We start from the raw sequence: 14086 nt of genomic DNA on the forward strand, positions 1-14086 counted from the left end.
TCTTCTTTGTCACGGCACTAAAAAGCGATCGTCTGCCAGGAGCTGCAAGCCCCATGAGCACACACATGCAAAGGACAACAAGAGGGCGCGGTGAGGGCCTTGGAACACAAGCCCTGTGAGGAACAAGTGAGGGAGCTGGAGCTGTTTAGCCTGGAGAAACAGAGACTCAGAGGTGACCTTAGCCCCTCTCTACAACTGCCTGAAAGGTGGCTGTAGTCAGGTTGGGGTCGGTCTCTTTTTCCAGGCAGCAAGTGACGGAAGGAGAGGGCACAGTCTTAAGCTGTGCCAAGGGACATTTCGGTTGCATGTTAGGCAAAAGGTTTTGACTGAAAGAGTGGTAAAAGTAGAGGAATTGTCTTCTCGGGGGAGGTGATGGAGTCACCATCCCTGGATGTGTTAAAAAAAGATTGGATGTGGCACTCAGTGTCATGGTTTAGTTGAGGTGGTGTTAGGGCATGGCTTGAACTTGATGATGTTAAATGGCTCTTGCGACCTAGCAATGCTGTGATTCTAGGAGCCCTGCTAACAGTGGCCATAGGCCAGCAACCTCGCCAGGCGATGGCGCAGATCAAGGTAGGCTTGCATGGCCTGGGAGTGGGCAGCCCGATCCTGCCACAGGCTGTGGAAGAGGTTGGATGGCCTAGCCGTTCGTACGTCACGGGGCAACCTGATCTCCTCTGGAAGCCTCTGGTTGCCCACAATAAAATGCTGCAGGTGTTTCTTTTGCAGAGCTAAGCGCAGCTGCTCCAGGACATCGGACAGCTGAAGCAGGAAATACCTGCTGTGCCACTGTGAGAGCGGTACGGTGTTCAGCTGGTGCATGATGATGGTCTTGATGGAATGGATGGAGAAGCCCTTGCACTCCTGAAAAGCTGCAGCAAGGAGCTGCAGGCATTTGAGGTGCGAGCTGTCCTGAGGGAGCTGCCTGGCCATGTGCCTGAAGAACTTTGTCTCTGCCATGCTGTAGGTCTCAGGCCACACTGTGCTTGGGGTGTGGGCCCCTCGAGGCCGGCTGCTGATAAAGATGTCCGAGGTAAATCGCTGTAGCCCAAGCATCACTTGAACCTGGAAGCTTTCCTGGCCGTTGGACAGCCTGAGGTGGCAGAAGCGTTGGGAGCAGTGCAGCGCTAAATGCCAACTGCGTGACTCAGGCAAACGCTGCCAGCTTACTCCCAGCAGTCTGTAGAAGAAGTAGACCGTTTTCTCCACGTCAAGGTAGGAGCCGGTGCACAGCATGTCTAGGAGGTTGGGCTGCTCAGTTAGCATGCCAATCACGTCAGGGTGGTGGCGGAAGCACATCATGTTCACACCCTCCTGCCCCCTCGGGCAGCTGCACACCAGCTCCACGCGGACGCGGAAGTTCCTGCCGGGCCTCAGCCAGTCAGTGTCACGCTCCAGGCGGAAGATGTGGCCTGAGGGAGCAGTCAGGGGTACAAGCACATGGTACACGCTTTCCTCCCCGCTCTCAGTCCAGCCTTCAAAGGCACTGCCAAAACCAATGGCTTGGTGCAGCACCGGGAAGAAAGTCCCAACCAAGGAACGCCTGAGGGCACTTAGCAATTTCTCCATCATGGCCGTTGTCCTGTCGCAGCCTGCCTGCAGGTCCTGTGCAGGCCACTGTATGCGCTCCTCCAGAAGCCATGCCAGATTGTATGACCGTGCCTCGTCCTCTTCCTCGCTCTCCTTCTCCCGCTCGCCGCTGACCTCTGCCTCACGCCTTCTCTTCCTCCACATAAACCATAGGGGCAAGAGAAGAAGCAAGAGCCCTACAAATGCCCAGACCTGCCAGGCCTGCAAGGCAGACCAGAGCAGGTCTCCCCAGGATGGGCCACTCTGCATCAGGGCGAGCTGCTCCACCTCCAGCTCCAGCAGAATCCTCTCGCGTTCCTGGAATCTTGCACGCTCCTCCATGAGCAGACGCGTCGCCTCGTCCAAATCGTCCCCCACGGGCTGTGGGTAGTGGACTATGCTTTGCAAGAGCAAGAACCACAATACCCAGGTATCCATGGTCTGCAGGAGGATAGAGAGAAGGCCGTGAGGGGAGCGGGGAAAGAGGCAGCTGGCAGTGGGGGCAGCAGGTCTGGGAATCCCAGGGATCTGGGGGCAGCAAGGCCTGTCCCACTGCCCCAGCAGCAGCAGCAGCAGCAGCAGCAGCAGCAGCAGCAGTAGCAGCTGGTACCCTAGCCAAGGCTCTACCATGAGGGGCTGTCCCTGCATGCAGCAGGGAGAACCCAGCCCCAGGTGCAGCGTTTCTGCCCCGGCCCTTATCCCCAGCACAGCCTCCCCGCCACATGTGCACTCACCGCTTGCCCAAGCAATACAGGGCCAGAGTTACCTGCTGGGGCCTTTTCCAGCTGCCCCCATTGTGAGGCGCCCCCTGTGATGTCACAGGTGCCGCAGCGCATCACAAGCCAGCCAACTGCACCCTTTGTCCCTACCCCAGCTCAGCCACTTAGAGTGGCCCTGGTTAAGGGCTTAAGGCTGCTTTGGAGTAAATCTTCTTCAAAGAACGTCCCTTGGTCTTTCTTTTGTCTTTCTGGCCTCCATTGCCAGTCTCCTAGATCTCCATGTTGGAAGGCACCCTTGGGGATCATTGAGTCTAAGCCTCGACTCCACACTGCTTGAGCTACCCTGAAATCTCTGCATCATGCGGCTTGAAAAAGTCCCTGAAGTTCACACAGTTCCACTGCAAACTTAACACTGCCTACTCCACCAGGTCCCCAGATGGCACATGCCCATGACTTTTAAACCTCTCTGAGGGGGGTGACTCAGCCATTGATTGCCCTAGGCAGCCTGTTGCCAAGCTTGAGATCCTTTTGTTGAAGGAATACTTCCTGGAGATCCAATCTAAATCTCCTTTGGCACAACTTGAGGTCATTTCCTCTGATCATATTGTTTGTTCCCTGGGCTGGTAAATCTAATGAGCCCCAATTAGCTACAAACTCCCTTCAGGCACCATCTGCATTGTGTCGGGTGCAGATGTTAGGGCTGTGAGACCAGCTCTTCCCAGAGGAGAGGAAAGGTGCTGCTTTTGCACTCTGGTCCCCGGGATGCAGTGGGACCAAATGGCTTGTCAGTGGGCAGAAGGCTGCCAGGAAGTGTTTCCATGCGAGGAGAACCTTGCTGCCAAATACATCACCCAAGGCAATCCGTCCCCTTCCAAGCAGAAGGAAAAATCAGAATTCTCCTTGTAGAAAATGGGAAGCTTAAGAGGGAAAGTCAGTGCCGGAATGTGCCAGGATACCCACGTGGGTTTTGCCAACCTGCAAGGCCAGACCGTGAAGGTGGGATCCCGGCAGCCAAGAGATGCCCTCTTGCTCTGGGGCCTTCCATGGAACTGGCAGCACAGATGAGAGCCTTTCCTTGGCCTTGGCCTTCAGCAAGGCCACAGTGTGGGCAAAGCCCGAAGTCCCTAAGAAAGCCGCTCAGATTTACACTGGGCAACCTGAAGGATGCCTGAGGACAGACAAGCTCAACAAGGTGCTAGTGCAGTAGAGCTTAGGCTACAGCTTTCTGCCCTTGTATCTCTGGAGCCTTGCAGGGGAAGGCCGCATGGCTTGGGGTGACTTTCAGCAGCTCTCCTGCTAACAGCCCCGGGCCCGCCAGGCTGTTTGGTCTCAGGCCTGGCAAGAGCAGAAAGAAGCCCCCAAAGCCTGGCTTTGTAGAGCCCTGAGACAAGCAAAGATGAGGAGAGCGCGGAGAAGAGGCCATCAGCAGTGCACAGCAGCTTCTTGCAGCCAAAAATGACAGAAAATTCAAACACTATTGTGGTTTGGGGTTTGTGTTGTGCTTTTTTTGGAGCCTTTTCCCCCGCCACAGGAAAACGTGTGGCATTTTCTGTGTTGCACACCTGGATTTGAATGGTCTGCTCTTGGTGCTGCCTAGACAAAACTCAAAACTGTGCCTTTGCCCCTCTCCTTACTCTGTTATCATTTGTCATTTCTTGGGGGTTTTTGGGTAACACCGTTTCTTTTTCCTCACCTTGTGCTCAGGAGCTGGGAGGGCCGCCAATCTCCCTCCCCCCAGCCCAGCTTGGCCCTGAAAGGTTTCTGCAGTAGGGTAGCGCCGCATGCTGCCAGCACCTGTGGCAGAGCCCAAACCTCACGGCAACGCTGCAGGAATCACTGCCCCACCGCCCATCTTGTCCAGCTCTGGAGCTCATTTAAATGGTGGGGTTTTTAATCTAGCCGCCTGAAGAAAGAAACAATCCTATGGCAGAGGGAGCTTGAGGCTGTAATTTCGGGATCAAGCAGCAGGTGGGGACAGGACTGGTTAAAGCTCAGCCGACCACAGGCGTCATGGCAAGAGGCAGTCGTGCCGTCCTGGTTGCCTGTGTAATGTGCCCCTTCCATTGGCTTTGGGATGTGATGCATTTGGAAAGAAGGCGGGGTTTTAATGGAAAACCGCTCCGAATATTCACACAGTCCTCTCAGAGGTAAAAGTGAACTTGGCTTTATTTCTATCTTTAGCACGCTCTTACAGGGTCCCACAGGGATCGCGCAGCTTAACCAGCTACTATTGGCCAATACGTTTTGTTGATCCTTCCTTTTCTTGTCCACAACATCATTGTTTTTCTTCATTCTCGCTGCTCCAGAGAAGTTCCAAGAGCACTGTCCCCGGAATTGTCGTCTGGCTTGAAAGCTGGGTCGTGCAGACAGGCTTTTACTAGAATATCTTCCTAGATATATAATATTCATATCATAAGAATACTTAATTAGTCTTCCTAAAAACTGTCACAAGCAGTGCGTAGCACTTAGAGAAGAATTATGAATAATGACATTCTAATGAAATATTATCAATTTAGTAAGAATTGATAGTAAAATACTTGAAGATCTCTTACGATTGCATCAGGAAACTTCCCTTATTCTGGAGTGCTGATTTTTCTGGATTCTTCTTCTTGGGTTTACATCCTCATGGTCAAGAACCACTTTTACACATACAGATCTCTCAGTGTCTTCCGAGAGTGAGCTGAGTGACTGTTTGCGAAGAGCAGCAGTTTCATTCAGTGAAGCATGGTTTGTGTTCTTCTGAAGGGACTGGCAGTGGTTATTTTGCCGAGCTCAAAAGGAGACTCAATCTTTGTAGCTTTGAACTTCTTATTCTTTGTGTCCTCATTATTTTCTCCAGTTGTGCTAACTGCATGTTCTAGCACCCATTCCTCACCCTGCAAACCCAATGAGCCGCAAAGACCACCGCATTCACCTCTGAGCAACTTTATTTTAAATAAAGTCTAAGGGCAGACTTGGCTTTATTTATTTTTTTTTATTTTTTTTATCATGAAGAATATCTGCTGAATCCACAGACTTTGAAAAGTAAGCTGAGCGAATGAGGGGCTGTGGACAGGTGGCCTTCATTTCTGATGAGAACCAATTCAGCCCTGTAAGTCTGGATGAGTTGAAGGAGACTGCTCACAAGCTCAGGCTCCCGGCGCATGACATTTACCAATACGAGAGGGGTGGCTGAGATCAAGAAAGTCTTGCACACTCCGGCTTCTGTCAGATTGCATTTTATTGAAAAACCAGCAAAACAGTTTCATGCTTGCCAGTCATACGGCCACTTAGTGATATGTGTTAATTAATATGTGTCCAAACAGACAGTGACACTGTATATGGCCATACTTCTGTCCAAAAAGATTAGAGATGTGATATGCATCCTATATATTTGAAAACTATATTTAGTTTTATTATTTTATTATTTAATTTTATTATTTTATTATTTATTATTTTATTATATATAAATAATATTTATTATTGATTTTATTATTTTATTATTTTTATTATTTATTTTTTATTATTTTATTATTTTAGTTGTCATAAGTATTTATGACAACTTTCCTGTCATAAATACTTACAGATTATAAATACATATTATACATACAGATTATAAATACAGATACATAAATACATAAATAATTACAGAGCATAATATTTTTACTGTAGATAGTCACTATAGATAGTCACTGTTGTCACTATAGATAGTGACATAATCTACATACTGAATTTATAGTGTTTTATTATCATATCTATTCCAATGATTTTTTTCATTCTATAACATTTTACTTATTTAGTAAACATAATTTAATAATAAATATATATCATTTGCTGTAATTATATAGGAATTATTTCTAATTGGTTTTCTATTTCATTTCCATTTTATTTATGAAATTATTGTTTTGTATTAAATACAATACATGCATATATGTATATATATATTTTTAAGTATATCTATGTAATAAAAATTTGGCCTCTCATAAATGCAGTAACTGTAGAGCATGAATATGTGTCACAACAGGAAGTGACATTACATATGTGCTCTATCTTTTTGTCAAATCATACGATCATTGATAAACTATTGTTATCATTTGTATCTATTAAAAACAGAACTCTATCATTTGTATCTATTAAAAACACATCTGTTAATAAAAGTCTTTGTAGCTATTTATATATATAGCTACACGTTCTAGTTATATATGTGTATATCTATTTGTCTGTGTATCCCATTCCTTCTTCTTTGTCACGGCACTAAAAAGCGATCGTCTGCCAGGAGCTGCAAGCCCCATGAGCACACACATGCAAAGGACAACAAGAGGGCGCGGTGAGGGCCTTGGAACACAAGCCCTGTGAGGAACAAGTGAGGGAGCTGGAGCTGTTTAGCCTGGAGAAACAGAGACTCAGAGGTGACCTTAGCCCCTCTCTACAACTGCCTGAAAGGTGGCTGTAGTCAGGTTGGGGTCGGTCTCTTTTTCCAGGCAGCAAGTGACGGAAGGAGAGGGCACAGTCTTAAGCTGTGCCAAGGGACATTTCGGTTGCATGTTAGGCAAAAGGTTTTGACTGAAAGAGTGGTAAAAGTAGAGGAATTGTCTTCTCGGGGGAGGTGATGGAGTCACCATCCCTGGATGTGTTAAAAAAAGATTGGATGTGGCACTCAGTGTCATGGTTTAGTTGAGGTGGTGTTAGGGCATGGCTTGAACTTGATGATGTTAAATGGCTCTTGCGACCTAGCAATGCTGTGATTCTAGGAGCCCTGCTAACAGTGGCCATAGGCCAGCAACCTCGCCAGGCGATGGCACAGATCAAGGTAGGCTTGCATGGCCTGGGAGTGGGCAGCCCGATCCTGCCACAGGCTGTGGAAGAGGTTGGATGGCCTAGCCGTTCGTACATCACGGGGCAACCTGATCTCCTCTGGAAGCCTCTGGTTGCCCACAATAAAATGCTGCAGGTGTTTCTTTTGCAGAGCTAAGCGCAGCTGCTCCAGGACATCGGACAGCTGAAGCAGGAAATACCTGCTGTGCCACTGTGAGAGCGGTACGGTGTTCAGCTGGTGCATGATGATGGTCTTGATGGAATGGATGGAGAAGCCCTTGCACTCCTGAAAAGCTGCAGCAAGGAGCTGCAGGCATTTGAGGTGCGAGCTGTCCTGAGGGAGCTGCCTGGCCATGTGCCTGAAGAACTTTGTCTCTGCCATGCTGTAGGTCTCAGGCCACACTGTGCTTGGGGTGTGGGCCCCTCGAGGCCGGCTGCTGATAAAGATGTCCGAGGTAAATCGCTGTAGCCCAAGCATCACTTGAACCTGGAAGCTTTCCTGGCCGTTGGACAGCCTGAGGTGGCAGAAGCGTTGGGAGCAGTGCAGCGCTAAATGCCAACTGCGTGACTCAGGCAAACGCTGCCAGCTTACTCCCAGCAGTCTGTAGAAGAAGTAGACCGTTTTCTCCACGTCAAGGTAGGAGCCGGTGCACAGCATGTCTAGGAGGTTGGGCTGCTCAGTTAGCATGCCAATCACGTCAGGGTGGTGGCGGAAGCACATCATGTTCACACCCTCCTGCCCCCTCGGGCAGCTGCACACCAGCTCCACGCGGACGCGGAAGTTCCTGCCGGGCCTCAGCCAGTCAGTGTCACGCTCCAGGCGGAAGATGTGGCCTGAGGGAGCAGTCAGGGGTACAAGCACATGGTACACACTTTCCTCCCCGCTCTCAGTCCAGCCTTCAAAGGCACTGCCAAAACCAATGGCTTGGTGCAGCACCGGGAAGAAAGTCCCAACCAAGGAACGCCTGAGGGCACTTAGCAATTTCTCCATCATGGCCGTTGTCCTGTCGCAGCCTGCCTGCAGGTCCTGTGCAGGCCACTGTATGCGCTCCTCCAGAAGCCATGCCAGATTGTATGACCGTGCCTCGTCCTCTTCCTCGCTCTCCTTCTCCCGCTCGCCGCTGACCTCTGCCTCACGCCTTCTCTTCCTCCACATAAACCATAGGGGCAAGAGAAGAAGCAAGAGCCCGACAAATGCCCAGACCTGCCAGGCCTGCAAGGCAGACCAGAGCAGGTCTCCCCAGGATGGGCCACTCTGCATCAGGGCGAGCTGCTCCACCTCCAGCTCCAGCAGAATCCTCTCGCGTTCCTGGAATCTTGCACGCTCCTCCATGAGCAGACGCGTCGCCTCGTCCAAATCGTCCCCCACGGGCTGTGGGTAGTGGACTATGCTTTGCAAGAGCAAGAACCACAATACCCAGGTATCCATGGTCTGCAGGAGGATAGAGAGAAGGCCGTGAGGGGAGCGGGGAAAGAGGCAGCTGGCAGTGGGAGCAGCAGGTCTGGGAATCCCAGGGATCTGGGGGCAGCAAGGCCTGTCCCACTGCCCCAGCAGCAGCAGCAGCAGCAGTAGCAGTAGCAGCTGGTACCCTAGCCAAGGCTCTACCATGAGGGGCTGTCCCTGCATGCAGCAGGGAGAACCCAGCCCCAGGTGCAGCGTTTCTGCCCCGGCCCTTATCCCCAGCACAGCCTCCCCGCCACATGTGCACTCACCGCTTGCAGAAGCAATACAGGGCCAGAGTTACCTGCTGGGGCCTTTTCCAGCTGCCCCCATTGTGAGGCGCCCCCTGTGATGTCACAGGTGCCGCAGCGCATCACAAGCCAGCCAACTGCACCCTTTGTCCCTACCCCAGCTCAGCCACTTAGAGTGGCCCTGGTTAAGGGCTTAAGGCTGCTTTGGAGTAAATCTTCTTCAAAGAACGTCCCTTGGTCTTTCTTTTGTCTTTCTGGCCTCCATTGCCAGTCTCCTAGATCTCCATGTTGGAAGGCACCCTTGGGGATCATTGAGTCTAAGCCTCGACTCCACACTGCTTGAGCTACCCTGAAATCTCTGCATCATGCGGCTTGAAAAAGTCCCTGAAGTTCACACAGTTCCACTGCAAACTTAACACTGCCTACTCCACCAGGTCCCCAGATGGCACATGCCCATGACTTTTAAACCTCTCTGAGGGGGGTGACTCAGCCATTGATTGCCCTAGGCAGCCTGTTGCCAAGCTTGAGATCCTTTTGTTGAAGGAATACTTCCTGGAGATCCAATCTAAATCTCCTTTGGCACAACTTGAGGTCATTTCCTCTGATCATATTGTTTGTTCCCTGGGCTGGTAAATCTAATGAGCCCCAATTAGCTACAAACTCCCTTCAGGCACCATCTGCATTGTGTCGGGTGCAGATGTTAGGGCTGTGAGACCAGCTCTTCCCAGAGGAGAGGAAAGGTGCTGCTTTTGCACTCTGGTCCCCGGGATGCAGTGGGACCAAATGGCTTGTCAGTGGGCAGAAGGCTGCCAGGAAGTGTTTCCATGCGAGGAGAACCTTGCTGCCAAATACATCACCCAAGGCAATCCGTCCCCTTCCAAGCAGAAGGAAAAATCAGAATTCTCCTTGTAGAAAATGGGAAGCTTAAGAGGGAAAGTCAGTGCCGGAATGTGCCAGGATACCCACGTGGGTTTTGCCAACCTGCAAGGCCAGACCGTGAAGGTGGGATCCCGGCAGCCAAGAGATGCCCTCTTGCTCTGGGGCCTTCCATGGAACTGGCAGCACAGATGAGAGCCTTTCCTTGGCCTTGGCCTTCAGCAAGGCCACAGTGTGGGCAAAGCCCGAAGTCCCTAAGAAAGCCGCTCAGATTTACACTAGGCAACCTGAAGGATGCCCGAGGACAGACAAGCTCAACAAGGTGCTAGTGCAGTAGAGCTTAGGCTACAGCTTTCTGCCCTTGTATCTCTGGAGCCTTGGAGGGGAAGGCCGCATGGCTTGGGGTGACTTTCAGCAGCTCTCCTGCTAACAGCCCCGGGCCCGCCAGGCTGTTTGGTCTCAGGCCTGGCAAGAGCAGAAAGAAGCCCCCAAAGCCTGGCTTTGTAGAGCCCTGAGACAAGCAAAGATGAGGAGAGCGCGGAGAAGAGGCCATCAGCAGTGCACAGCAGCTTCTTGCAGCCAAAAATGACAGAAAATTCAAACACTATTGTGGTTTGGGGTTTGTGTTGTGCTTTTTTTGGAGCCTTTTCCCCCCGCCACAGGAAAACGTGTGGCATTTTCTGTGTTGCGCACCTGGATTTGAATGGTCTGCTCTTGGTGCTGCCTAGACAAAACTCAAAACTGTGCCTTTGCCCCTCTCCTTACTCTGTTATCATTTGTCATTTCTTGCGGGTTTTTGGGTAACACCGTTTCTTTTTCCTCACCTTGTGCTCAGGAGCTGGGAGGGCCGCCAATCTCCCTCCCCCCAGCCCAGCTTGGCCCTGAAAGGTTTCTGCAGTAGGGTAGCACCGCATGCTGCCAGCACCTGTGGCAGAGCCCAGATCTCACGGCAACGCTGCAGGAATCACTGCCCCACCGCCCATCTTGTCCAGCTCTGGAGCTCATTTAAATGGTGGGGTTTTTAATCTAGCCGCCTGAAGAAAGAAACAATCCTATGGCAGAGGGAGCTTGAGGCTGTAATTTAGGGATCAAGCAGCAGGTGGGGACAGGACTGGTTAAAGCTCAGCCGACCACAGGTGTCATGGCAAGAGGCAGTCGTGCCGTCCTGGTTGCCTGTGTAATGTGCCCCTTCCATTGGCTTTGGGATGTGATGCATTTGGAAAGAAGGCGGGGTTTTAATGGAAAACCGCTCCGAATATTCACACAGTCCTCTCAGAGGTAAAAGTGAACTTGGCTTTATTTCTATCTTTAGCACGCTCTTACAGGGTCCCACAGGGATCGCGCAGCTTAACCAGCTGCTATTGGCTAATACGTTTTGTTGATCCTTCCTTTTCTTGTCCACAACATCATTGTTTTTCTTCATTCTCGCTGCTCCAGAGAAGTTCCAAGAGCACTGTCCCCGGAATTGTCGTCTGGCTTGAAAGCTGGGTCGTGCAGACAGGCTTTTACTAGAATATCTTCCTAGATATATAATATTCATATCATAAGAATACTTAATTAGTCTTCCTAAAAACTGTCACAAGCAGTGCGTAGCACTTAGAGAAGAATTATGAATAATGACATTCTAATGAAATATTATCAATTTAGTAAGAATTGATAGTAAAATACTTGAAGATCTCTTACGATTGCATCAGGAAACTTCCCTTATTCTGGAGTGCTGATTTTTCTGGATTCTTCTTCTTGGGTTTACATCCTCATGGTCAAGAACCACTTTTACACATACAGATCTCTCAGTGTCTTCCGAGAGTGAGCTGAGTGACTGTTTGCGAAGAGCAGCAGTTTCATTCAGTGAAGCATGGTTTGTGTTCTTCTGAAGGGACTGGCAGTGGTTATTTTGCCGAGCTCAAAAGGAGACTCAATCTTTGTAGCTTTGAACTTCTTATTCTTTGTGTCCTCATTATTTTCTCCAGTTGTGCTAACTGCATGTTCTAGCACCCATTCCTCACCCTGCAAACCCAATGAGCCGCAAAGACCACCGCATTCACCTCTGAGCAACTTTATTTTAAATAAAGTCTAAGGGCAGACTTGGCTTTATTTATTTTTTTTTATTTTTTTTATCATGAAGAATATCTGCTGAATCCACAGACTTTGAAAAGTAAGCTGAGCGAATGAGGGGCTGTGGACAGGTGGCCTTCATTTCTGATGAGAACCAATTCAGCCCTGTAAGTCTGGATGAGTTGAAGGAGACTGCTCACAAGCCCAGGCTCCCGGCGCATGACATTTACCAATACGAGAGGGGTGGCTGAGATCAAGAAAGTCTTGCACACTCCGGCTTCTGTCAGATTGCATTTTATTGAAAAACCAGCAAAACAGTTTCATGCTTGCCAGTCATACGGCCACTTAGTGATATGTGTTAATTAATATGTGTCCAAACAGACAGTGACACTGTATATGGCCATACTTCTGTCCAAAAATATTAGAGATGTGATATGCATCCTATATATTTGAAAACTATATTTAGTTTTATTATTTTATTATTTAATTTTATTATTTTATTATTTATTATTTTATTATATATAAATAATATTTATTATTGATTTTATTATTTTATTATTTTTATTATTTATTTTTTATTATTTTATTATTTTAGTTGTCATAAGTATTTATGACAACTTTCCTGTCATAAATACTTACAGATTATAAATACATATTATACATACAGATTATAAATACAGATACATAAATACATAAATAATTACAGAGCATAATATTTTTACTGTAGATAGTCACTGTAGATAGTCACTGTTGTCACTATAGATAGTGACATAATCTACATACTGAATTTATAGTGTTTTATTATCATATCTATTCCAATGATTTTTTCATTCTATAACATTTTACTTATTTAGTAAACATAATTTAATAATAAATATATATCATTTGCTGTAATTATATAGGAATTATCTCTAATTGGTTTTCTATTTCATTTCCATTTTATTTATGAAATTATTGTTTTGTATTAAATACAATACATGTATATATGTATATATATATTTTTAAGTATATCTATGTAATAAAAATTTGGCCTCTCATAAATGCAGTAACTGTAGAGCATGAATATGTGTCACAACAGGAAGTGACATTACATATGTGCTCTATCTTTTTGTCAAATCATACGATCATTGATAAACTATTGTTATCATTTGTATCTATTAAAAACAGAACTCTATCATTTGTATCTATTAAAAACACATCTGTTAATAAAAGTCTTTGTAGCTATTTATATATATAGCTACATGTTGGAGTCTGAGATACAGACTGTGTGCCCTTGCTTTTAATATTTAGTTCCAGGATTCAAAGAAACACTGAATTTCATATAATATGAAATTCATGTGCATGTTTTCATGGTGATACATGAAAACAAATGTTAAAGTTAAATAGGAAATGTGTAAATGTGTAGATTAGAAAGTTTCTTAAATCACTGGGTGAAAAAGTAGTTTAGAGAACAGGAGACAAGATGGAGGATTTAGGGTGTTGTCTCTTGTCCTTCTTCTTTCTTCTTCATCTTCTCCTCCTAGGGGTTTTTGGGTAGTAGTAGGTGATTAGGTAGAAAATATCACAGTGCAGCACACAAGTGTTGGGTCATTGGGTCACTAAGAAAAATAGCTTAGTTATCATCTGTTAATTGGGTAAATGGACATATAAAAGACCTTGAAGAAGATCTTTGTTAGCCATTTTACCCCTTTTCTATCATAGTGCACATAGCTCCTTGTACCTTGTAATGCTGATAAGAAAAAATAAACAACTGAGACCGAACGAGAAAAAAAATCGCCTCCCTCTCATCAATCTTCAGTTCAAAGGGAAAAAGAACCCGAATCAAAAAGTCCCCTAAACGGACAAATGGCTCCCAAACTTGGGGCTCTTTGAACTGAAGGCTCCAGTAAAAAAAAAAAAGAGAGAAGAAGAGAAGACAGCGAAAAGCTGGAAAAAAGGAGAAGACAGCGGAAAGCTGGAAAACTCCCTGGAAAGGGGAAAAAGAAGATCTCAGTAATCCCGGTGCTGGTGAGAGCGGACAAGCCAAGCCAGACGTCTGTGAGCTGTGGAACGGATCACGGATAGAGGAGCTGAGACAAAGCTGACCCTGAGGTCAGGTAAGCCGTCAAAAGGGAGCAAAAATATGAGAAACATGTCCAAACCTGAGGGGGAGGTTTTGGCTACCTTGGAAGCTATGGTAAAGGAGCACCCGCTCTCTGTATCCACGGATGAGTTTAAAAGCCTTATATCCTGGGTACGAGTAGAATTCCCTAATGTGAATTCAGAGAATATTTTTACCCCAAGCCTGTGGGAGAAGATAAACGTAACAGTATATGAAAAAAACACTCTTGGAGACAAGGTAGCAGCTGAACTTTTAACAGCTTCTGCAGTGACTTATGAAG

General features: G+C 47.4%; 2 protein-coding genes across 2 annotated transcripts; both read right to left on the bottom strand.

Annotated features, from left to right (window-relative positions):
- Window positions 1-522: 522 nt before the first annotated feature.
- LOC131575511 (inositol 1,4,5-trisphosphate receptor-interacting protein-like 1) lies at window positions 523-2007 on the bottom strand. The gene has a single exon (XM_058831098.1). It carries the CDS (start codon window positions 2005-2007, stop codon window positions 523-525), a length of 1485 nt encoding a protein of 494 aa, XP_058687081.1.
- A 5019-nt stretch (window positions 2008-7026) lies between these two features.
- On the bottom strand, window positions 7027-8511 carry LOC131575512 (inositol 1,4,5-trisphosphate receptor-interacting protein-like 1). The gene has a single exon (XM_058831099.1). The coding sequence runs from the start codon at window positions 8509-8511 to the stop codon at window positions 7027-7029; it is 1485 nt and encodes a 494-aa protein (XP_058687082.1).
- Window positions 8512-14086: the final 5575 nt, after the last annotated feature.

This window comes from Poecile atricapillus, chromosome 2 (genome assembly GCF_030490865.1).
Source record: "Poecile atricapillus isolate bPoeAtr1 chromosome 2, bPoeAtr1.hap1, whole genome shotgun sequence".
In the NCBI taxonomy this organism is placed as follows: Eukaryota; Metazoa; Chordata; class Aves; order Passeriformes; family Paridae; genus Poecile; species Poecile atricapillus.

Excerpts from the sequence above, each read along its gene's own strand:
- LOC131575511 (XM_058831098.1), bottom strand. The coding sequence starts at position 2,007 with ATGGATACCTGGGTATTGTGGTTCTTGCTCTTGCAAAGCATAGTCCAC.
- LOC131575512 (XM_058831099.1), bottom strand. The coding sequence starts at position 8,511 with ATGGATACCTGGGTATTGTGGTTCTTGCTCTTGCAAAGCATAGTCCAC.